Source organism: Tribolium castaneum, chromosome 6 (assembly GCF_031307605.1).
Source record: "Tribolium castaneum strain GA2 chromosome 6, icTriCast1.1, whole genome shotgun sequence".
Taxonomy (NCBI): Eukaryota; Metazoa; Arthropoda; class Insecta; order Coleoptera; family Tenebrionidae; genus Tribolium; species Tribolium castaneum.
In genome coordinates, this window is record NC_087399.1 from 4506809 (window position 1) to 4532771 (window position 25963).

The 25963-nt window shown below is 40.5% G+C and overlaps 3 protein-coding genes across 11 annotated transcripts in view; all 3 read right to left on the minus strand.

The window, feature by feature from the left end:
- Positions 1–5: 5 nt before the first annotated feature.
- enok (enoki mushroom) lies at positions 6–18521 on the minus strand. Of its 4 annotated transcripts, none has more exons than XM_965714.4 (6): positions 17284–18521; positions 7662–7866; positions 7393–7612; positions 6088–7343; positions 2047–5612; positions 6–1995 (listed from the first exon to the last, which is right to left on the minus strand). In XM_965714.4, exons 1-6 carry the CDS (start codon positions 17845–17847, stop codon positions 649–651), a joined length of 7158 nt encoding a protein of 2385 aa, XP_970807.1. In that variant the 5' UTR covers positions 17848–18521; the 3' UTR covers positions 6–648. The 4 variants fall into 4 exon arrangements, with proteins under 4 accessions (XP_970807.1, XP_008197080.1, XP_015838160.1 ...); XM_008198858.3 differs by having other exon boundaries at positions 7210–7343; positions 17284–18518; XM_015982674.2 differs by lacking the exon at positions 17284–18521 and adding an exon at positions 10089–10235.
- Positions 18522–19539: 1018 nt separating this feature from the next.
- On the minus strand, positions 19540–22535 carry lark. The gene is made up of 4 exons (XM_965652.5): positions 22362–22535; positions 20517–21196; positions 19912–20270; positions 19540–19856 (listed from the first exon to the last, which is right to left on the minus strand). Exons 2-4 carry the CDS (start codon positions 21183–21185, stop codon positions 19808–19810), a joined length of 1077 nt encoding a protein of 358 aa, XP_970745.1. The 5' UTR covers positions 21186–21196; positions 22362–22535; the 3' UTR covers positions 19540–19807.
- A 401-nt stretch (positions 22536–22936) lies between these two features.
- tkv (thickveins) overlaps positions 22937–25963 on the minus strand; it is a 66316-nt gene continuing 63289 nt past the window's right edge. For all 6 annotated transcript variants that reach the window (XM_965585.5, XM_008198856.3, XM_008198857.3 and 3 more), the window contains one exon: positions 22937–24307. In XM_965585.5, coding sequence (XP_970678.1) covers positions 23742–24307 — 566 coding nt within the window. In that variant the 3' untranslated portion in view covers positions 22937–23741. The remainder of the gene's footprint in view (positions 24308–25963) is intronic.

The window sequence follows — 25963 nt, forward strand, 5'->3', positions numbered from 1 at the left end:
CGGCGTAAAAACTAACATTTTTTAATATCATGTAGTTATACAAATTTGAATATACAGCGAAACTGCTCATACACAATGTTAAAGAAACAAGCTAACAAATCTAATCACAGTGCTACACGAAATAAAAATAAGTGATAAAAACATCAAACACTTAGACTATTTTATTAATTAGTTGTAGTTTTGATTATCACTAAATCTATTGCAATTTACAAGAAAATGAGAAAAACAAGTATTAGTCGAGTTAACAATGTTGAAATAAGACTATCTGCTCAAAACCTTTCCCTGTTTAAATGTTACTTAATTATATTCACAAAATTTACAATATCTTACAGCAAGTGTTTCGAAATAAATTAATACTCTCATTAAAATGTACACAATGCGTTAACCGTTCCAAGTCTTACTCACTAAATAAGCGTTCAAAAACGTCTCAATTTTTGTCCTTAAACATTTAAAAAATCTTACAAAATATCCGGTTTCAATAAAATCTGCATTTTGATCTGGACGATCAAATAAATAACAAATAAACCAAGGTGTCACCTTGAACAACATTGAATCAGATCAACTAAGCCGCACAGCCCTAGAGAAAAAAACCGCCGTAACCAGTTAAGGCATATCAAACAAACGAAAATCATTATCACTGGTAGTCACTTAACGTCTCATCGTGCCATTCAGCGGCTGCATCAGCCCACTGTTGATGTACCCGTAGTACATGGTGTTTTGTTGTGCCCTCTGGATGGCCGCAGGGTCCTGGTACTGGGTCTGGGCCATGTTCATCACGCCCATCTGCATGGGAATCTGGGCGTTATTTATAAACCCAGCCGCTGTGTTGGTTATGTACCCCGACACGGATCCCGGCCCCTGTTGCGCCGCCATCCTGTACCCATTCAGCGAGTTATACATGGGGTTCAACGCCGCCACATTCGGGCTAACCCGACTCGACGTCGTCTGCATATGCTGGACGTTTGTCGCGTTCCGGGACCGCCCCAAATTCTGGCCAATCGGCGGCGTGACCGCCCCTCCCAACTGATTCACGTTCATGTTCGGTTGGTAATACTTGTGGTAACTCAGAACTTGCGGCTGGATCCCGGACGGCGACGGCGCCAGGTTCCGGACGGTCTGATTCTGGATCATTTGGTGCGTGGGGGGCGGCGTCATCGTGGCATGTGGGTGGTGCGTCGGAGGCGGCGATAGTGTCATTGCCGATGGAGGCGGAGTCATCGTACTACAGGAATTAGGTGGCATCATCTCCAACCCATTCGTCAACTGTTGCAATTTGGCGAGGCTACAACTCGATTGGCCTGGCTGGGCGGGGCCTTGCAAAGTTGCCGTCGGGACTGGTGTAGGGGCGGGAGTGGGGGTGTGTGCATGTGGATGCGGATTGGTCTGGATGTAGAAGTTTGTTCCCGTGGTGACGGCGCACGACGGCGATGGGGCCAGCTTTTGATGGGTTTGTTGGGCACTCATCCGGTGCTGGATGACCGTCGTCATGGGCACACTCACGTAAGTGCTGGTACCTTGCGCCGGGAATCCTTGGGTACTGACGGCCACCGGGATGTAATTCCCTGAATTAATGACGGAATGGTGGGGATGATGGGGGTGTTGATGCATTGGGGACGCCCCCAGTTGGGCGTGGTGGGTGTAGCTCTGGTGCATGGCGACTTGATGGTGCATGTGGTGCTGTTGTTGCATCTGATGTTGGACTTGCTGGTTCTGGGTGGGACTGGCTAACATGTGTTGGTGGGTTTGGACAGTAGGGGGCGTGGCTCGTTGCCGGCTTTGCTGTTGCTGTTGTTGGACGGAGGCGTGCTGTTGAGCAGGAGAGGCCAGTTTCATACTAGACTGTTGTTTATTGGCCGATGGGGTGCTAGACCGGTTTCGGGGCTGTTGCATTTGGCGTTTGCTTGAACCCGATTGGTGCGTGTTTTGTTGGGGCATTTGCATCGGAGTGGGGTTCACTGTGGGGCTCGAAGCCGGTACGGTCGCGTTCTGTTGTACCTACAATGCCAAATTTGTACCCGACACAAAAATTTAAAAATTAATAATTACCTGTAGACCACTCTGCTGTTGCAAATTATGTTGCACGGTACAATCATAATTAGTTTGTGGTTGTTGTTGGGCGATACTAACCGGTAAAACCGACGGCGGTCTCACCGGTTCGACCGAATTTTGTGACGCCATATCGCTGGAAATGGACGCCGGTGATTCGAGACCTAATTGAGCAACGTCGAGATCGCACTGACCGTAGTGCAAACTATGCACGGAATTTGTCGTGGAATCAGGTGTGTAGACTCCCATTGAAGGAATCTCGGACGAAGGAGTCGGAGGTGTGTGTTTGATCGAAGGTGTGGTCATTGGTTGTTGTTGGTGGGGCTGTTGCTGGGGTTGCTGTTGTGGTGGTTGTTGTTGCGACAGCTCCACACTCTCCAATTTCTCATCCTCTTTGTGCTTCGGTTTTTCCGGAACTGGGCACGGGGGGATCGGTTTTTCCGGAAGTGGGGCCGTTTTCACGGAACACGACGAGTTTTTCGCTTCTCTTGTTTTCTCCTCCTTTTTGGGCGAAGTTTTATCGCTTTTGCTCTCTTTGGAACTCTTACTACTGCTCTGTTTCGACTCGTGTCGGTGTGTTTTGGGTTTTTCTTTCTCGCAACTGGGAAGTTGTTGTTTGGGCAACATTTCCAAAGGAGGGAATTGTAAAGGCATGGGATAACCGGCATATTCTCGTTTATGGTCGTAATAAATCGACTTATCCCAGGTTAAACCCCACTGCCATTGATTGTACTGAGCTTGAGACATGTGGTGGTAGTTCTGAGCCGCCGCACTCATACTAAAGTCGGTTTTAGCCAAAAGACTCTCGTTTTCGACGTGTTGTACTTTGGCCGGTTTGGGTTTGTCGTGATGCCGCTTTTCCTCATGTTTAGGCTTGGGTTCAGTCTTGGCAACAGCTTGAGTTTTGGGATTCACATCTTTTTCTTTAATCGGTTTCGGTTCACTTTGTACCGCCGGAACTACAGTTTTGGTTTCAGGAACTGGTTCGGGTGCTTTAGGGGGTTCGATTTTCGGCGGTTTCTTTTCCGTGATTACGGTTTTAGTTTCAGGAGGTGGAGTCGGTGGTTTTGTCTCAACTTTCTTTTCCTCTACGACCGGTTCAGGTTTGGGTTTAGACGGTTGAGGTTCAGGCTCAATTTTCGGTTTTTCTTCAACAACTTTCGGTTTTTCCTCAACAATGTTCGGTGACGGCTGTCCTTTAGGTGAAGAAGTCGGCACCGCATTTTGAACAACGATTTTATTTCGATCGTCATCGATTTTTTCAATATCCATATCAGACGATTTTCTATCAAACTCAATCGATTGATCCGCGACTTTCTCCACAGGTGCTTCTTCACTCTTTTGACTAGTAGCTTCGACCGGCTTAATCTCGGCCTTCTCCTCACTTTTAGTTACTTCTTCCTGTTTAATCTGATTATCAACCAAAACGTCTTTTTTGGAAATCTCCAATATTTCCTTATGTATCGTCTTGATTTTCTGCCCGTCAATCTCAGTCTCTGATTCCGAGGTCGTGGACGAATAAACTTGAGGCGACTTCGCTTTCTCTGGCTCCTTCCCAACTTCCTTCTCCTCAACCTTTTGTAAATCTTTTCTAACCGCTTCAACCTTCTCTTTCGTAGGACTACTCTTAGGCAACTTGTATTTGGTATTAGGCGAAACTTCGAAAGCCTTCGGCGCCAACTCATCCTTCTCCATCTCATCATCGGCCTCAGCACTCGAATCCTCCTCGGTCGAAATCCTATTGATCTTCGTATTTTTCACTCGAACCTCAACCTTCTCATTATTAACAACTTCCTTCTTCGTGGTTTCCTCATCCTCCGATTTTTCCGACACCAAACTCTCACTTTCACTCTCCCTGTGTTGAAGCTTGTTCTTCATAAGTTCAGGCAACGTCAACTGTTTCTTCGTTTTGGTTTTCACAAACGGCCGCTTCTTCCTCGGTTTTGGAGTCTTGACCGGTGCTGGAGACGCTTCCACTTCAATCTTTTCCGGTTTTTCGACACTTTCCTCCTTCTCTTCCACTTCTTCCTTCTTCTCCTGTTGTTTCTTGACGCGTCTTTGTGACCACCTCTCACCCGCAACCTTTTCTTTATTACCGCCGACGTTCCGCTTCGGCCTTTGTGTTTCTTTCGGTTGGGTCTTTGCGACTTCTTCGTCACACTTGACAAGTTTTACCTCCGGCTCGACTTTCATCTTCTTCTCGGCTACTTCCGGCTCGGATGTATCGTTACGTTTGCGTTTATTATTTTCGTGGTTTTTAGGCTTGACGTCGGCGAATGTCGTTTCGTTGTATTTGCTAGGCCTCGTTCTTCTGCGACCCGACGACGTTATTTCCACCTCTTCCTTAGTCGGATTATTAGGCGTGACTTGAGGTGTCTTGGGCTCGCTTTTGGCCACTTTTGGCGTCTTTGGCGCGGTGGAAATTTTTCGTTTGCGCCCTTTCTTCAATTTGACTCCTTGCTGCGTTTCTATTATGATTTTCTCGGGCTGGGGGATTACAATATCGGCAGTTTCCGCCGGTGTTGATTCTTTTTCGCCGTCGGATTTTTCTTCCCTGAATGGATTTACGGTTGATGTCAGGAGCGGTGTCCATCTGAGACACTCGGCGTCGATTTTAATCCTAGTTTTACTTTTAGAGACGCGTTCCGCGTGACTGTCGACTTTCGCCCAATCGATGCAAAGCACTGGTTTTCGGCCGGTTTCGGTCGAAACGCACCGAACGAACCCGAGCAGTTGTAAGGCAAGAGCGATGTCGTGGCAGTACATCCCCGTTTCTTTACTTATATCTGTCAGTTTTAACTTAGCATTGCGGTGTGCGTGGAGGTATTCGAGTACCACCGACTTCCAATAAGCGTAATACGAGACTCGTCCGAGGTCGGAGAGTGGTTTTTCGGGGGTTCCCGGCTGTCCCTCTCTCTTCGACAGTAAGTAACTAAAATCGATCAAAAATCGGCCGAAACCTTGTCGCTGGTACTGAGGCATTGTCATGATACACGAAACGTTATATTTCTGCTGACAATGCTTCTCTTTTGAGAAATAACCGACAAGGTGGCACCCTTTCTTGTCATTTTTCGTCAAAACATAAAATAGGAATGGCTCCACGTCGTAGTAGAGCGTTTTATGGTCGAGGAAAAGTTTGGCTAAGAGACAGAGATTCTGACAGTAGATTTTGTTAACATTCCCGTCGACTTCAAACACCGATAGGTCGCCACATCGGTAGATTTCCGTCGCTGGCGGGTGCCTCCAGGTGCACTTGTCTTGGTGGCGTTCGAGAACCGCCTTACTCTTGGTATATTTGAGGCAGAATTCGCACAGGAACAGTTTGGGTAGTCTGGCGTATTCCTGCGGGAAGGGGCTGGAGTACCACGTTTGTATTTCGTATTTTCCGAATTCTATGGCGGCGGGGCAACGGCCTTGCGACGACATCACCAGCGAGGGTGACGTAACGAAGGGTGTTCCGGGTGGTAGGAGGGCCGTCGTCGCATTGGCCTTTTCTCGCGTTTCTTTAAACAAATCGACGTCTTTTTGCGTCACACCTGGCGGCAGTTGCGGCGGTTTGATTTCGTCTGCAACAAGAGAAATCGCTTTTATTTGGCGCTCGCGCAGTCACAAAGCCACCATAACCGGTTTATTAGATGGTCACATGCTAGTCTATCGCTGCAAAAACGCAATGTTATTATTTTTTGACAATATTCTAAATTAGTTAAAAGCGGTCACCTCCTGAGCTAGCCAATCAGACAAGTAATCTCAGAATGTGTGTAAAGGTGCAAGCGTTTCGGGACTGAAGCGAGATGTCTCACTTGGTTGTTAGTTCCGTCAAGTGAGCGACACCTCGGTGCTCAATAATACTACCACACCAAGTAACATGCGGTCAGCTTCGTTTGGAGGATGTCTCGAAACGAGCGACGTCGTTTCGAGCGACCCCGGGCGATAAGCGATTAATCCAAATAAAATTAAAAGTCTCGGATGTGAGAGGATCCGGACGGGATGGGGAAAAAAGAACGTGTGTGATGGCAGAGAGGTACGGATTTCCGATCTTACCGGTCTGATTGTTGGCAATCGGCGTCGGCGGCACCGACAACGGATGGTTTGTCTGTGTGGCCTCGGCAATAAGATTGCGTTTTTTCATTCGAGCATCCTCGAAATTATGTCCGAACCCGACCGTACCCAACCCTGCTTCGCTTTTAATTTTCCTTCTTTCTAGCTCGTGACGTTTCGAATTAACGGCCGTCTTAACGAGGTTAGAAGGCGTCATCGGCTGGTGGCTCTCTTGACAGGAAGAGAAAGGGGAAGACGATAGCGGAGGACATTTGGACACCTTTCTGGACTGGAATTGGGGGGCGGGAGGAGTGGGATTTGCACGTTTGCGACTCTTCTCGGACTCTTCGTCATCGTCCTTTTTCGGCCGCCGATTGGGGTTGTAATTCGGGGTCGAGTTTCTCGACCGGTTTTCGGTGGCGGCGGCGAAAAGGTGGCTCAAACCGTCGAACAAACCCCGCAATTGCCCGAAGCCGGGCTTCGTCTTATCTAAGCTACTGCTCGAATTGCTAGAGCTTTTCTCGTCGACCAGCGACGGAAAAAAACTTTTGTTACTTTCGAAACCAAACGTTTGGTTCTTGAAACTGGCGAATGTGAGGGGTTCTTTACTCGCCAGTTCCTTCTTCTTGGCTTCGGCAGCCGCCACTGCGAAGCCCCACGGCTTGTCTTTGTCCATCGTAATACCGCTTATGCTACCAAAAGTCTCCATTTTTTTGGTGTTGCTCGTAAAAATGCTCGGTATTTTGATACTGGACCGCGTGGTCGACGGTTCGACGGAAGAATCAGTGTCCGAGTCGGTAGTGCTCGTCTCCTCCTCGCTACTACTCGAACATTCCGAACTGGAAGACACGATTTTCTTTTGCTTTCGCTTAGTCTCGACTTCCGCTTTCTTATTAGTCTGTTGCGTCCGACTGACTTTTTTTGTCTTGTCTTGTTGTTTCTTCTTATCGGGGTTGAACGCCGACGATTTGAAGAACTTTTGTTTCTCTTTCGACATTCTATCGGAGGTTTCTAGGCGGTCAGTGTTGGTTGTTGTAGTGGTGGTGGTGGTGGTAATGGGGGAATGGACATGGGAGGCTGGAGTTTGGAGATGATGATGTTGTGAAGTGGCGGGGGATGGCGTACCCTCATTGTCGCTGTCGCTGTTATCACTGTCACTGTCAAGGGGCTGCGGAGTCGCTGGTATCCGACTCTTCCGGTTACCCTTCGCGGACGGTGTCGTCGTAATCGCCCCGGCCGGACTGCTCCCCTCTTTCGACCTACAACCGACAAAATCACACCCTTCCTTGCACCCAAACCGCGTCTTACTTCTGACTCTTCTCCTTGATTTTCTCGCGAACTTTTTCCATTTTTTTCTTCACGTTACTGCTCACCTCCCCCTTTTTCGACTTGTCGTGGTGGCCCAAACAGTGCCGGCACCGCCACGGACATTTGGGCTTCTTCTCCGCCGGGGGGTCCAAGCAGTCCACGTGGTAGTTCCGCTCGCAGCTGCAGCAGCACAGCAAACAAGTCGAAACCCCCGAATTGCCTACAACTCAATCATTAGCCCAAACCAAACCACCGGGACAAATCCATACCGCAACCATCGCAGGTTTTGCAGTCCTCGCAAAACCATTTGCCCCCTTTTGACAGCAGGGCGGCCAGTTCGGGCCCCGCCGACGTGCAGGTTAGGTGCACGAGAGCCCCGCATTCGGAACAGGCGCTCAATTTTTCGGGCACTCCGTTCCGGTTTTTCGACTCCGTGCCCAGGCATTCGGTGCAGATGGGCAATGGGGCTGGGGTCTGCAAAAAATAGAAAAAAACGCTGAATAAATCGGCCACGTGCTCGAAACTCCACCCATTCGGTTTCTATTGGCTGCGGCCTGAAAGGGTCCTCGCTTTTTATAAACGCTGTATTTTAAAATAGCGCGTGGGCACCTAAATTATGACCCTGTTCTACGACAACGATTATCGTATGAGGAAGGCGATCATAGGGACACGTGGGTTGACCCCTTTCACCCAAAAAGTCTAATCATCTTGTAATGAAAGTAATTTTAATGAGATGCTAGCAGGTGTTTTTTGTACGAAATAAATAACACTAGTTTTTGATATAATAATACATAAACGGTTCTCCGAAGACTTGCTATCGCGATCAACAAGTGTCAAAATGTCAAATCGATTACCACACAAAATGTGATAATGGCAGTTCGCACATCGTTTGAAGTCGAGAAATCAAACAGTAATTATTGTAAATACTTCACATTGGCGTGTTTGTTGTGTCAACAATGTTAAGTGAGCTCAGTGAAAAGAAAAACGCTCACGTGATACGATTATTACGTTCTATTAAGCGGAAAATCGAATTAATAAATTTCAATAAATTATGTCGAAATTTAATTTCCAACACCTGAAATAATAAACTCCGCAATCAATGTTTGAACAAATTAAGAAGTGTTTATGTTTTTGAACTGGTAATACTGGTTTTATTTAGAACTTTGTTTCTGCACTACATGAAAATTTCCGCTTTGGTTTTACGAAAAACTAAAATATTAAATCTGAGTGCAATAAAAAACAGAGGAAGTGAATGAATGATAACAATAGCATTATTGTGACCACAGAAATTACAAAGCATTGTCAAAATAAATATTACCTAATTACATAAAAAGTGAGTGTGTCAAACATGGTGTTATCCCCAATTTTACGTAAAAAAATATTTTTCCGTTTTAATTAAGATAAAATTTTAATCTCAAATTAATTTCGGATAAGAGACGCCCGTCGGAAATTAAAACCAACAATAACAATATTTTTCAATTTACGCATTTACGTAAGAGCCCCCCCCATAGAATAGTTTCCCAAAACCGCCCAAATAATAATTACAGGGCAACAAACTATTACTCAACTTCACCCTCGGAACAATCGTCGAAACACAATTTCAACCCCCACCTGTTGAGCTCAGATATTCAACTGGATTTTTTCCCACATCCATCCCCTAGACTGACATCTATTGCCCCCACATATCGTATTGAAAAAAAATACAAACGACAATAAAACTGTCACTTGAGCTTATTCCAACCCTTCCCCGCTTAGAATCGAATTTTACTTTCATTCCTTTGTAAATAAATAACCAGCGATTAATTTTTGAACGTATTTAAACGAAATCAATACTTGAGCGGGATAACCGGTGAAAGCTATAATTATCTCTCGAATTTTACTTATTCAAAGGCTCACCATCGCAACATTCTGTGAAAATAATAAGTCGCGTGTCAACCGTTTTAAATAATTTAATCTACCCTTCATACCTTGCACCCCGCAATCAAGAAAAGCTCCCTCAGCCACTTCCGGTTCAGCTCTTCGATTCTTTCGTTATAGAAAAAACTCTGTCTCTCCCTTACGATCCTCCCCATCTCGAAAAACTCCCAAATCAAACATACGACCAAAACGTAAATCGCGCACGAACAATTTGACGTGTACGTCCGCATCGTACTTGAAGAAAAAAAAATTCCAAGCCATTTAAAAATAAATACAAAGTGGATTTGCAATTCGGCGGCGGCGGCGGCGCATTCCCCCGCGCGCAAATCATATAAAGTGATGATAATTACTTTTTCTCGGTGTCGGTAAAAATAAAAAAACGCGACGCTTTTTTTAGCAACCAGTGGTGTACCGACGCCAAAAAACCCAAAAGATGATTGGTGCGATCGCAGCAGACAATTTAAAATGGCGATTGGGCGGACGCCATACCGGCTATTTTCAGAAAGGAATTTTTTTATTGGCGAATGGGCGATTGGGGGCAAAGTGCCGCCGGATTTTGGAAAATCACAAAAGAACAAAGCAAAATTTCGTTATGATCTATTCTAGTATCTAGGATATAAAAAATAACTGTTTTATTGCCGTGACTAGTCTTGGTATAATTATGAATTGTGCTCTTAAACTTTCCAACGATTAAAGATCGGTCAAAATGCGCACACATGGGGCCAAAGGAGCGCACGATCGACCAAATCGTGATAATGCTTAAAATCAGAGTTTCTAACCTGGAATTTCACGGATGGAAGATCGTCGGATGGCCCGTTTAGGAATTCCCGGTGTTTGTAACACAAACACGACATCACCACCCCTTGAAAGGATACTCCACTAACTAGCTAACGAAATGAGCGTCATTTTTCGGGGAAGATTCACCGGTCGATAGAAAAACGATGACGACTGATATCGCACAGTGGACACGTGAGCCACTTTACAACTTTTAATCGAAACGATTAGTTGATCGTGGACGGTGAGTCGGGGGTGGTTCAAGCGGTATTTGCACAATAAAGTGATTAGGTGGCGAAGGGGTGGCCAAGGCGAATAAATACAACGTAAGAATTGTTTCAGATCATATTTATTATTTAAATTAAGTAGTAAAGACCCTCATTTGGAAAAAGAAAATACAAAATGATACGTTTGTGTAGCTGCCAAGCCGCGAGTTTTGAGAAAATGCTTTGTGAAAACTCTATTTTGAGTCAACTATTACACAGTGACTTTCATTCAAGCGAAACATGAAAATGTTTATGAAACAGATTTAACAAAGTAACAAAGGACGTATAAAAACATGACAACACTTTGAACTCACACGTTAAGTGCGGTAGTAATTATTTTTAATAAGTGTAGCTAATTAGAATAAAAAAGATACGTTTCGGTGCATTTATTTACACTTCAAGTTGGAGAAGAAATTTGTAAAACTAATGGTTTTTAATAATTATATACTAAACAAAGTTATAAGCAATTAGCACAAAACTGAGGTACAAAGTATTAACACGATATTTAGCCACTGAAACAACACCTATTACTCACTATACTCTTATAATTTTTTTTTTTTTTGAAAATGTGATATCCGCGTAACGTTTTTTTAATAAATAAATAAATATAAATTGAGTGTGTGCTCATTTTGGAAAATAGACACTTTGTTATTTAATTTTCTATTTTTTTTGTTTTCTAATTTGGAACTTTTGGAAGTACTAGGACTTATTAAAATTATGTGGAATTTTGGAATTAAAAGGAATTTTTTGAATAATCGGAGATAATAACTCGATGCGTTCTGTTTTGGCCAAACTTATGCAAAAATAGCTTCTAAGATTCTAATAATTTGGAAAAAAATTGGAAAATTCGGACGAAGACTGAACTTAACAATGTTCTTAGTATGACATAATTATTGTTAAAAATATTAGTTCATCATCTATTTAAATACTTTTAAATATCAAATTCTGATAAAGAGCTGGATTTCGAATTAAACTTTGTGGCAATTAAATTATGAAAGCAAAATTGTTGCTAATATAAAAAAGCACATCATAGTATGGCTGCTTAAAAAAATAACTTTTTGGGTTAGTCACTGACTGATGAGTTTTATAAAATGAAAAATTAGTGGTTTTTTGTTAATCTGTTTAATAAAAACATCCTTTCTCATCTAAAATTTATGATTTTTTGGTGTAAATGCAAAATTTTATTTTGCAATAATTTTTTTCTCATTTTTTTAAATAATACAACCCTGCTTAAAAAACTTAGATTTAGTGATTGTGGAACAAAGAAAAAAGGAATTATAGGAATTACTGAAATTTCCATGGAAGTTTTGGGAATTGGAATTAATTGTACACATTTTTTAAAAGCTTTTATTGAACTTTCTGTTTTTCGACGCCAAATCTTTTGTCATATTTTAGTCCTCAGATTTAACTTAATGATTGATGATATTTATAAAAGAAAATATTCAATATTTTTGTTGTGGACCATTTTTCAAAAAAATCTTCGCACAGGCCGATTTTATTTTTATTTGTGACGTCAGTGGTTTCCGAATAATGAAAGCATTTTTTTAAATGGCAACAGATATATTTCATTACAATTTTTAAAAATATACTCTATTATCTTTCTGATAAGTATATAAAAATGAAAAAAAAAATAAAAAAAAATAAATAAAAAATATATAAAAAGAAGAAAATAAACTGAAAAAGTTAAAAAACTTATTGATAATTACACTTAAAAAGCTTTATTTTTTGTTTGTGTCTTGTTTATAAGAGGCGATTGTTTTTTTTTCCTATTTTGAAAAATTACAAGAAGAAGAATATGAATTTTATGCGTTACTCTAAAATTTTAAACCCACTCTGTATCTGTAGCTAAATCCTTTGTTACTGCACATAAATATAAATCCGATTAATCTTTTTTAAATACGGCAATATTTTGATGAAAATTAAATCCATCTAGATTAAAATTTAATAAATCGGCTGCAATAATTTCAATCTGCTACTGGAATTAAATGCATAAATAAAAACGAATCAAATCAATTTCATAAAATAAATAAATGTGGGTGGATTAATGATGTTTTCATAACTTTTTCGTGTAAAAATTCCATATCAGCGATCATCCCATTATCTCATATTCCCTATCAATGTGCATCCACCTGACTTCCGTTTCGCGTTCAAATAGCCGTTTCCGTTCCCGCGCGCCGCGAAGAAATCCATATTCAAACACCCCCGCCGGCGGCCACACTTTTCCATCTTCCTTCCCCAAGAAAAATATTCAATCAAGAACTCGACCAGATGGCGTTGTTTACAAACTTGTAACAGGACTAATCATGCGCACTTTTTACTCTCCCCTTGAGGGATGAATGCATATCGATCACCCTTTATGTTTCTATATGGGCATGTAAATGAGTGCACCCTTTATCGATTCAACGGGAAAACAACCGGTGTGACGTCACGGGGAGTGACTCACTCGGACATTTTCACCACCCTGATGATGACTTCGTGTAAATAACGAGCGAAACGTCGTGGGCGGGATTAAATTATAAACTGAATGAAAATATGGTTAAGTAGTCACGGTCGGTGCCCCCGTATTTATTTTTTCCAATTCTGGGACACCAAACAAAGAAAAAATCACCAATATAATCAATTTATTAACATACAGGTGGTTGATATGGAGATGACGATTGAGCGGCGCCTTCACCTGCTCGCGATGTTAAAAGCAATTAATTTGGACGTGTTTTGGACGAATTGGAACTTTGCGTGTCAGCTACACGAATTTTCAAAGTATTATAAAAACACATCACACTTTTTTATTTCTTTACAAGTGGTAACAAAAAAACGCCGCTGTGAGACACTTGATATTTTTATTTTTAGTGGCATTAGATGCGTAGAACAGATGTCATCATTACTAAGAATATAATTGAGTGGCTACTTTGCAAATAGCACTTGAAATGGACCTATTATGTGTGAAACATTAACAAGCAATCTTTAGATCGGCTTAAGTACAGTTTGACATTTTACCGCACTTTACTATTCATCTACCTGCAAATGCTGAAAGGTTATATCATAGCTTATAAGTTTATAACTTGAACTTGATAGTTCCTGTTGTAAATTCAAATTTACACACGAATAGAACTGCCGATCAACTAACCGTAACTCCAAAAATAAAACAATGATTAATTTCTATTAGACATTCGCATGAATAATTTGTGACGCCTTGTGGGTATTAAATAAACAAATCTTGTTCATTTCTACACGTCTGTTGTCACGAAAAAAGGTTTTTTAATTCAATGTTGTCTCCAAAACAATTTTTATCAAAAGAAAATACAAGTCCAGGCCCGTATCTCCCCTTATTGAGAAAATAATATTATTAAGATAATTAGACCCACGCGCAACATGGATACGGGTTTGCAAATAAGCGACCCCACACAAAATTATTGTTATTTTTATCTTTTTAAAAATTATTTGCACTAAATCATGTAGCCAATTTAGATTATATCATTTCTGCTCCACTTAAAAAATGTTCGCTCAATTATGCATCAAACGTATTAAAATGTAAATTAAAAATAGCAACAAAAATAAAGACCTTGACTTTGATGTGTTTCTCTGACGGATCTGAATAATTCTCATTTGCTTTCGTAATTCCAGAAATGCACAGAATTACAAATTTTTATTAATTATTCTTGTCTTGGATCATTGTTGAAAGTGCGAATCTCATGAAAACAATTAACAATAATCGGCTTTATTATTTCTATAACAAAAAATTTGTAAAAATAACAAGGTTAGATAACATGCCATCCAAAAATCATAATTATTTTCTTAGCAAAAATACTCAAACTTTGACGTCACATTTTACATAAATAGCCCAAAATATACTGTTATCTGGAAATGCTAGATGTTACATTTTAATCTTTTTATCTCTCACCAAGCAATTAAACTTAAATTACAAGATTATTTTTTACTGCAATATCGTAAGTTATTCAAAATAAACATAAATAGGATAGGGACATGAAAATAGGTTTAGGATTATCATCAAAAAAATCAAACGTTTCAGCCAATTTTTTGTGGAAAAAATAAAACATAAAAGGTTTACTTGATGGAAATTCTGGAGGACTTACAGTTATTATTTATTTAGTTTTCCATGAATAATTTTCTTATGAATATGATTAATTCAGAAAATTTTTGAAATGACTACTGAGTCATGTTATTTATCTGCGCTGAATCTAATGGAAGTCTCATATAGTAAACTTTGGATTTCGCATATTATTACGTACAAAATAGTTTTCACAATATTTTAGTAGTTATCGCAGTTATCGGAAAACACACATTTTTTTCCGGGTTCTGTTTAAACATTGATAAAAATTGCAAACTGTTTAAACCCAAGTTATAAACCTGCAAATATTTTTGTCCCTGTGGAATATTGAAGCAAAAACCTGCCCTGTCTGAACACACCCAGACCAAATAACTTGATCAAATTTAAAAATAAAACGATTAATTAATGTGTTTATCATCCAAGTTTATTCAACTTTAATAAAATTATAAAAAAAACAATAAATATTAATAGAAACCGGTATAATGTAACTTTACCAGTTTGTAAACCTATAATTTTTCTATTGCAAAATCTAATAAAACTAGCACTTTGAGATAAATCTCGCAGCATAAAATTAATTTGAAGCGTCATAATCATCGCATAATTGCTTCATAAACAACAATGACAAACCAGCTGAAACCCACCATCCTCGAACCGGCAAAAAACAATGTATCCAAACCAGATACTCTCAAAAAAAGACGAAAATTCGCGAAGTATCATTCGGAACAAACCACAAGTCTCGACAACAATCACTCCTCGGTTTAAGGTCACTCGTTTAAACAAAGAGAAAATTCCATAAACATCGTCTTGCCATCACCCAAACAAAAACTCGCACACACCTGAAAATTCCCATTAAAAAAACCGATTTTTTCGGCCCCATCCTGAAAGACGATGGTTTTTGTCCCCTGCTCGGGGGGACGCAGATGTGAGTGAAATTTATTTCGAGAATCGACGACATGTGAGTGAAATGCGGAACCGCTCTTGTGGTTCGTAATTGTCGATGGATATAAATTTGTGGTAAAAACCTCAACGAGGCGTTGAATCAATAAAGAGGCACCGGATCGGGCTCTCGGCCGCACTCATACATCATATTATAACAACACAAGAACCGGTCTTTAGAAGGCGAATGGAAAATCATAATGAAAGAGTGGTTTTGGCGGGAAGTTCATAAATGGGCGCTTGACACACGCTCCCCAACCAAACAGACCTGATTGTGACAGAAATTACATCAGAATGAGGCCGGGAAGCCACCACATCAATTTCATAAATAAAACCACCCAATTAAAATTATTACAACCGATGACTCCACGTTTCTGGCTCTAGGACAATTCGCCGCCTTGTAATTTTTACACCAAATCGGAAAAATCAAACAAATAGGTTTTACGCGTTTCGTGTCCGCGTAATAGCCCGAATTCGTGTTCAATTTACATACAGATAACGAAATATTTTGTAACAATGTGATAGTCACATTGTTATTAATTTTCCAAATAAAAATTGGGGGTCATTTACCTCCCATTGAACTGCCGCATTCTATTCACATAAATGGGTCATTTTCCCCACACTTTTTTAAACTTGTCATTTAATCATTTTACGAGTCCAAAGCCAGATCTGCCAAATTACAACACTGATGTTGATCGGCTAGGTAATAAACTCACAAAATTACAATCGTTGGATGCACAACCTACACGAGGTGTTTTTCACGTTTGTAAATTACTGTGATAGATAACACTGGACAACAATTTTATTTTTTATTTTTTTTAATTTATTTTTTCATAAATTATGTACAAATTAATTTTACTTTATAGTTTTGACAACTGTTTGACATTTCTCAATACAAAACGTCTGATTATTTTTAACATATTTAAAGCAATCTTAGGCCTAGTTGAATCTAATTCGAAAAATAAAATGTTGTATTCAACTCGTTTTCGTGTAAATCGGTTCATTTATTTCACCTCGTGCATGATAAAGCACTCGTTTTCACTCGTGAAATAAAGCGTTAAATAAATAACTATTTTTTTAACACATCTAGTTTTTTAGAAAATAAAATATGTAAATTAATTTTATTACTCCATGCTAATTAAATACGTAATAGTTTGGCGCTTATTTAAAAAGTTTTTTTTACTAGTCTTTCATTTTGTTTGTCAGAACATTCGGAAAGATTTTGGCGGTTTTGTCGCAACTTTTATTTTTATTCGTAGTAATAAAAGAAAATACGCTGTAATAGAGTGTAATTTAATATATTTTTATAAAAATGTTAATATTTTTTTTGGCGGGATGGCCAATCTTTGAGTACTTTTTATAATTTGCATAAAAAAGTACACAAGGGACACGTACTAGACAATAAAAAAATCATGTTGACCAGTGTAATGTGTTCAAAAATGGTTGTTCATCAAGTCACCTATGAAATTTGAACGTAATGTACCGCTTAATTTAAATTGTGAATGCTGTCAAAGTGACAGATCTGTCAAAATAATAGGTAATGCAAAAAAGGCTGTAGATCCAGAAACAAAGAATACACAACAAAAAAAACGGAAATATAAAACACAAATCAAGATAACTTTGAAACAACTTTGCCGAAAAAAAAAAGTTATGAACAACCATTTTTGAACACATTGTATTTAAAATATGTTGGATAATCAATTAGTGATATTTTAATTGTGTTCGTGCCACGATGACACTTTTTTGAGTGTCGTGGCTTGAGTTTAATTATGATTGTCTTAAGTTTTTAAAGTGATTGTTAACTGGAAGAACACATGTCGGTACATGAACCGGCATTAATTAGAAATGTGGCAAGTGGGAACAATGAGTCAGAGGCACAACATGTGATGCAACGTTATTTATCAATAATTTTCAATGGTCACGTGTATTTACCTTACTGGAAGCATCGTTATCGTCAGTGAGGGCTTTTTTGGCGGCTTCTTGCTTCTTCCGGGAACTGGGGCTCGTGTGATTGTAATTGTACTTGTAGTTTTTGCCGTCTTGCAGTATGAGATTTCTGGCGACGGCCCTCTTGGTAGCCATCCTAAGCACGTTTTTGAGTTCAACATCTGGCCCTTCAACGACCGTATGCGACTGCCTTATGTACTTTTCGATGGATTTAACGGTGGAGCCGTCACGCTCCCCTAGCTCCCTAACGGCCTTCGCCACAACTTTGCTCAGATCGGTCCCCTTTTCGATGCGAAGGGTCCTGTTCTGGAGGCCGCCGGGGTCCTTGTAGGAGCTCTGGCCCTTGTTGAAGACCTTGAGGACGGCGCACTCCTTGACGGCCGCCTCCAGGTGCTCGGCGACCACGTCTTCGTGGTAGTTGTGGTGCTGCCGGATGGCATGGCAGATGCGCTCGACGCTGGGCCGCTGCTTCTGGGAGCGGATCTTGCGGATGGCGTCGAGGATCCAGCGCGACCACACGCTCTGGGGCACCTCCTCGGGCTCGCACATGGTGAAGCGTCCTCAGGGGCGTTGCCCCGGGCGCCCGACTAAAACTGGCGGATCGAGGTCCCGACGGTAGCCATCTTGTGCCGCGCTAAACGCTTCGCAGGTCGCGGGCCGGCGGCCGCTCGCCGCCCCCGGGCTTCGAGCCGTGCAAGCGACGCCGACGATGAGCTGAAGCGACGGTTGGCCAACGGTTCTGTCCGGCGGCAGCTTGCCTCAGATTCCACCGTCAAAGAGCTCCACGAGGTCGACGGCTAGCCGAAATCGCCCACCATCACTGCACCGACATCGCGAAGAACTAATCACTACACCTAATTATGACACACGATAATTCAATTACGGACATTATTCATCGCAATAGACACATCACAACAAAAGGTTAATATTGTGACAAAATGGCCAGAGCTGCGCGCGCATCCTTCAGATACCCCACTTTAACCGACAGATCAAATACATGGCAATAATACGTACTTCCGGCGGCTGGGGGCGGGGGGCATGCCCGAATTCAACAACGCTTTATTACCACTTAATCGCTTTTACCTGTCTTTACGCCCAAAAACAACGATCATTCACACCACATAACCCCATTTACACAAACAACATCAAACTTTAATGACAGAAAGCCTCAAACGCGATGACATTTGCTACATCTGTCAAAATACCTGTCTAATCGATTTGTATTAAAAAACAAATGACTGCATTATGTAATTAATTTCATTATGTAATAACATTTGGACATAGCTATTTATAACGAAATTGACCCTAATCAGGCTCTAATCGTAAATCCTTTTTTGCAATTGGGGACATTCGCCAAGAAATATTTAGATCATAACTCAAAAACAAATTATAATTTATTTAAATTTACACGCCTACTGGGTAATCTATTAGTCATTCAGTAATGATGGGGACAGGTTTCTTTATTACCAACTTGACTGAGAGGGAGCCACTGCTCAAGCACTCAAAAAAAGCAAATTCAAATTTTTTGAGTGAGGAAATTACCATAATTGGCCTGGCCTGTTTTTTTTCGATAAATCCCATTGAAGCACACTTGGGCATTACTTAATTCTTTACATTTTACACAATTGGCGATACCTTAGAAAGGTATCTGCCCAAATTTTTTGATAATTTTTCACTTACGAAGACAAAATAATTTTCGAGAAAAAAGTCAAATTATTAAACTGCGCGTATTCACTTCAAATAACTGTTTACGAATTTAGCAAAAAAAATACCAATCAAGTTTTAAATTAAACGCACTTTTCCATTTTTTACTTATTATTTTTATTTATGAACTGCTACTTGTGGAATCGTAAATTTAGGAGACAATGTGACTGTGTTGAGGGAAGATTGTAAAATTTTATTGCGGGACTAAATAAAAGGCTTCAAAAAGGTCGGCTACTGGTAAGTGGTAACTTGGTTGGCAAATTATACCATCTTCTAATAAATCACACGTATTGTTTGCGTTTAAATAAAAAAGACCGATTATTCAACAAGTAAAAATTTGTAACAGTGATACCAGGGTTCGATCTGTTAGCAGGTAGATTTACTCAGTATAAAAACTTTATTTTTAAATTAAATTAACGGTTAATGCCCAAAAAAATGAGTGGTGTGTGAAATTTCAAGAATTTTATTTTATTGAAAGTTGGGATTTTCTTGGATGCGGAATGAAATTGCGAGACCTGGTGTAGAAAATAAAAGACCTTTTTAGTAGAAACCTAATTTATTATCAGTTACTTCATATTTTACAAATGAGAAATGTCACAACATACTCCACAAAAACTCTCATCACAAAAATAAAACCTTGCAAATTGGTAATTTTAATATAAAGAAGGTAAAAATTAACGAGCGTCATGAATGTTACCTCCGGAATTTTTTTTACTTGATACGTAGACGTCTACATAACAGTCGAGGTGGGCACACAAATAAAAATAATAATAAAAGAAACGTGATATTCTTAATACTAAATACTTTAATACGGGGCGTACCGTCTCGACGGTGATGGTCCTCTGGTATCCACCCTACAACAAAAACAATGCAATCATTACGAAACAATATATATACACGACTCCGCACCTCCTGTCATCAAACGAATCCCTACTGAAATCCTCATACATCCGACTCATCCTCGAGCCAGGCATGCCGCCACCTGAAGGCTGCGGACTCCTTCTGCTAAACATGCCATAGTCACTTCCACCTCTCGCAAAACTCGAATCCCTCATGCCGCCACTCATGCTGCTGGAAGGTGGTCCTCGGAGACCGATCGAGGGCATAGGTGGCAAAGGCTCGCGACGTGGTGGCAACGGAGGCGGCAGGAAATCGCCTCTGCCTCCGCGCATCCCCATGTCACCCCTTGGCGGCAAACCTGAGTATCTGCGCTCGTACAAATCGCGGGATTCTTCGAAACGGCGGTCGTAGTAGCCATCATAGCCGTCCTGTTCCAAATCATTTGAATTAATAATTGCAAGGTTGGTTGGCAAGGTGCAGTTCTGAGGCTTTGGTTGAATTGCACCGTGCGATTATGAGCGGGATTAAGGATTAAGGACTCGGGAGGATTTCGATCGACACAACTCGAATTTGAGCCGAGCAGTGTAATAATTGGTGTGAGATGTACCTGTATGTCAAGAAATGGCAATTAAGTATGACTGCTGTAAGGTATAGGATAGATATAAGTTATGTACCCCAAATCGGCCCATCATCCGGTCGCGAAGGAATGGAGGCGGTGGCGGCGGCGGGTATGGATCCCTACCGAACATTCGGTCGCGGAAGCGGTCAGGTCCCATACCTTTGGGACACTCCTTGGACCAATGTCCGCCCCTACCGCATCGATAGCATTGTTCGGGATCGCCCATTCCGGGCCGTTGACGCACGCGACTCGTCGAAACTTGCACCTTCATGGGCTGCCCGTCCACCAGAGTGCCGTTCAGCTCTTTGATCGCTTCGTTAACGTCACCCGACGACTCGAGGTGCACGAAACCGTAGTTGCGGACGATGTCGCATTCCACCACCGTTCCGTACTTTTTGAACAATTCGCGGATCTGCGGCGCCTTCGTGTTATCGGTGAGGTTGCCGACGAAGATTTTCGTCGTCGGTGTTTGAGGGGCCTTGCGGCTCTTCGCCGCCTCACACTTCATTGGCTGGCCGTTCAACATGTGGCCGTTCAAATTTTGTATCGCTTCGCGACCTTCCGATTCGTTCTCCATATGAACGAACCCGTAATTCTTCACGACGTCGCATTCCACCACCTTCCCGTATTTCTCGAACAGGGGACGGAGGTCCGTCACCGCTGTTTTCTCGGCGAGGTTGCCGATAAATATTTTGAACGTTCCCGCACTGCTAAAACCCGGCATCGTCGTTCCGCCTGAAACTCCGACTTTAGTAAACACAATCCACGCGTCGACGGCTCTATCAGCTTCTTCACTCAACTCTAACTCTCAATTTGCAACCCTCATCAGCTAACGACAACGGCAAGCGACGACGAGCCCAAACGCCGACGACCAGCGCCAAAGCCAACAAAAGTATTAAATCTGGACCTCAGAGCCACAACAGCCTACACCCATTTTTCCCAAAAAAATAAACAATAATTAAAAGTGAATTTTTTTCACCTCTAACGACTGAAATTAGAAGACTTTTTGGACTCGCAGCATTTATTTGAATATAACATCGATTTGTGTTGCGAGAAATTACAAATGAACGCAAATCCATCAGTAGATATCTTCCCTATTGTATTTAAAATGCTGAAGATTTTTTTGAAGACAATTGACCTTCTTACCTAATAAATATGTTTAAATTGTTTAAAAAAAATCATTACAATTTCAATACATTTGCATTGAAAAACACTTTACAATATGTTTAAGGTGTTGCCTTTTATTGTTATAAATCGAATAAAAACAAATATCTCTTAGGAAACCTGCTAACTAGCAAAAAAAACGCTAGCGTTTATTAATTTTAGGTAAAATTGTAGTATTGGTTACTAGACGAGAATTTTTGGTTTTAAATTAGTTCTGAATATTGAACACTGGACTGTTTTCGCTCTCAGGTACAGAAATATTAACACTGCTATAAATTGCCGCGACAGAATTGAAAACATGACTCAACTGATTTGAATCTGCCGCCGTGGGCGTCGCTCCTGATTGGCCCATCGCGTTACACAATGGTCTGTTTACAGAAAGCCTTAAAATTAGCAAATTCCTTGCGAGGTCGCCCCTCCCAACCAAATGCAGCTTTTTTGCAGCGTTAGTTAGGTGTTTTACGATAAGATTTGTCCAAAAATCGGGCTTCTGGCGAACAATGGCGGTAGTCGTCGGCGTCGCAACTTACCACCCGAACGAACGATTTCGCAGATTCGCTCCAAATTACTATTAGAATCGGAATAAAGGTTCGGAACGATGTCGATTCGTGTACATTTTGTGAGATTTTCAATTTTGTGCGGTTTATTACGGGTTTTCCAACGGGGCGTCATCATCGATCGCGCGACGTTCCGGCGAAGCAAACGGCGAAAAATTGATACGAACGCTAGGACTTACCTTTTGGGGCTTCTATTCTGGTAGAATTAGGCTAACGAGGGGGTTTTTTGAAGGATTTTGGGCAAAATTGTCACTTTTTGGTCAAACAAATTGAAAGACTCAACACCACGATGTGAAATGGCGGCGTCGGCTTGCTTCGTTTGGAAGCCGTGTGAGGACGCATGCGTTGGCGAGATAGTGTTGCCAACTTTAGGCTTACTTTATCTCACAAAACCAAACAAAAAAGAGGTGTTTTAATAAAATATCTTTTTGTTGATAATATTTTAAGCCTTCTTTTTAATACCTCTGAATCCTAGATTATAAAGACCATTTTTCCATAGCAACGTTTTTTAATTTAATGTTTTCACTATTTTAAAACACGCTTCCCATAGCAACCCTACGTGTTTTAAATTTAAATGCTCCAACAAAAAAAATTTTGCATAAACGCTCAAAGTTCTTGTGAGTCTAGGTATGCACTCGCATTCGCTCGTTGCTCAACAACAGCCTTGTGCTTTGGCACTCGTATTTTAATAACGGTTTTAAATGTGCATAAGCTCTTCTGCCTGGGTCGGGAAGGGGTGAGAAAAAGTCGTTACTTTCTATAAACTATTTATTACATGTTATTTTGTATACACATTCAAAATATATCAGTCTTGCAATATTACTGCACATCCAAAAAACAATTTAGATACTTCACATTATTACAAAAGATAACGTATATTTACAAACATAAATGCACAATACTACAGTCACACGGCCTATATTTCTCAGGGAAGAAAACGAAACGGAAAAGGAAGAAAATGTATTTACAGTAAAATAAAAAAACAATTCCATTGCACTTGAATATAAACAAATCGTTTTGAGCAAATTTGAACTTAATTTGAATTTCGTGCAATTTTAACAAGTGTCTGAAATCAAGATACTATAAATACCCAAAGTGACGATTGTCTTTGAACACCAATCCAGACACAACAACTTTTCACTCAAATTCAACCGGATTTACAAAAATGGCACTACTGATAGGAAATTGTGAATTCGAATCACCTGTTATGGCAAACCTCGTCCAAGAAAAATCGTTGCATCTGCGTTTGCTGGTTGAATATTGTCGTAAAGACTCATATGTGAATGTATAGGTACTTTGAATTCTTACAGATATCTTCACTTAAAGGTACTATTTACAAAACTTACTTACTCCTATGTACAATTTGTTACTTATCGGTGGGATTGTATGTTAATTTCAACAATTATCGTCCTAGTTACACTCAAAGTGAAAAAATCCCTTTTTTCGCAACCCGAGTGTATCAGTGGCACGTCACATTGTGGGTGTATCAAAATAATTTATGTCCTACAATTGTTACGTAATAACATACGACCCTACTTTGGAGATTACATCCTGAACACCTAGACGATTTTGATGCACGAGTCTGTGTCCAGCTTGGACAGGCTCTTCTTCACGCGCAAGGCCGTCAGCCGCACGGAGGGGTTGGCGTGCCAGCACTCCTGCATCACTTTGGAGAGCGTCTTCAGCACGTACTCCGACTCCCAGCGCATGGGAATGTGCGGCCTCATGTTCTTCACACAAACGACCTGCATCATCTCCTCGAAACCGGGATCACTCGACACACAGTCATAATATGGCACTTGGTAATCGTCCGCTGTGGTGATCTTATCACCGGTTATGCAACGTCTCGACATCTCCCACAACACCAAACCGAAGGCGTACATGTCGGCCATTTTCTGCGCCTCGAAGCTGCGAACGTTGATGCTGTTGTCGAGGATCTCGGGGGCCATGTAGCGGCGCGTGCCGCTGCGGGTGCTCACCAGGCTCGCCCCCCGGGGGTCGTCCAGCTCGTTCGTGTCGCTGAAGTACTTCACGGCGAGGCCGAAGTCGGCGATGCAGCACTCCAGGTTCGACTTCACCAGGATGTTCTTGCTCTTGATGTCGCGGTGGGCGATCGCCGGCTTGCCTGCAAACGAATTATCTTTTTACAAAATCTCGCTCTCGATTAAAATTCGATGCTCATTTATGGCCACTCCAAGCCGGTATTGTTTTACTTCCACGTATTAATATTTAATATAATTACGATTACAACGGGCGGTTATGAATATTTCATAAGAACTCAACGAAAACCTTTGTTCCCGATGGACAAAAATAATAACACAACATAACAAAATCAACCGCACTCACACAGTGTTATGTTATGAATTATGATGGACTTAAAGACACTTTCCTCGCATGTTTCTAATCTTATTTCCGGTTTAATAAATAACATAAATAAATTTAGTTCAATGCTGGAATGCAGACGACATATTTTCCGTAAATTATAATAGAAAATAATGTCGATGAAAGTGTTTCATATTGTAGAGAATTTATGTTCGTGTATCGAGAAAAGGTAACATAGGTTTGTGATTTAAGTGTTTTTGTCGACACTTCAGTTCTACAATAATTATGTGTTCAGAGAACAGCGAAGGCCAACGAAATGTTAGGTGGATATTGACATTAATTATGTAAGAGCAATTGCTAAATTAATCTCTGTCTATTACAAGTGCATATTTTTGCAAATGAAATGATTGCCGCACTAAATTTTTTCCACTCCCAAAACTCTCCTTCATGCAATTTTCAAGAATGTATAAAAAAATTCGACACCTTCCTGCAATTTTATTCAAAGTTTTTAATAAAACCTGACACAAAAACACTCCAATTCATTCCAAAATAAGATTTAGTTGATGTAAAAGATAATACAGTCTTTTAGCTTGAACTAAAGAAAGTATTAAAAGTCAAAAGTTAAATAAATCGCATAAGCGAATTAGTGCAATTTAATGCTTTTATCACATTTTTTTTGAACTCGTACAAGTCATGACAATAATTTTTAATAATAATAATAATAATAATAATTCGTACAGCCATTGATCTCTTCCGAGATATCGGCACCGTCATATCGAGCATGTTAACTTTGTTAGTTAACAAAATCATCAAGTTTATAATAACAATGCTCTAATAAATATGATTTCAACTTAGATTTAAATTGTGTCAACGAATTTAGCAAACGAATGTCCTGCGGCAAATTTCTGAAAATCTGAACAGACTTATAATAAACACCATTTTTGAAAAAAGAGGAGTTATGTTCTGGAATTCGGATGTCTTTACAGAACCTTGTAACTTTATTAAAACATCATATTTGTCTTTATTTTTTTCAAAGAGATGCTCATTCTCTTTCACAAATACTGCGAGACTGTAGATATACATTGATGTTAGAGGTAGAATTCCAAGTGATTTAAAAAAGGGCTTACAACTCTCATGTGGTTTTTTGAAAAGCAAGCATCGTATGATGCATTTTTAATGTAAATGTATTCTCCTGGAAAATACATTTTCTTCTTTATATTACTTAATTGCGGCACTCCTTCATCGTGCTCCAAAACCATTCGTGCCACAATAGAACGTCTAATCAAACTCGTATAATATACTATTGTTTCATGACAAAAAATTTATTTAATGCAGAAACTTATGAAGTTTATTTTATTAGAGGTGAGATATTAAAAGGTTTATTTCGAGAAATAGGAGTACCTGACCATGCTTTTAACTGTGAAACTTTTGTAACTTCTTTGTGCATGCAAGAACACAA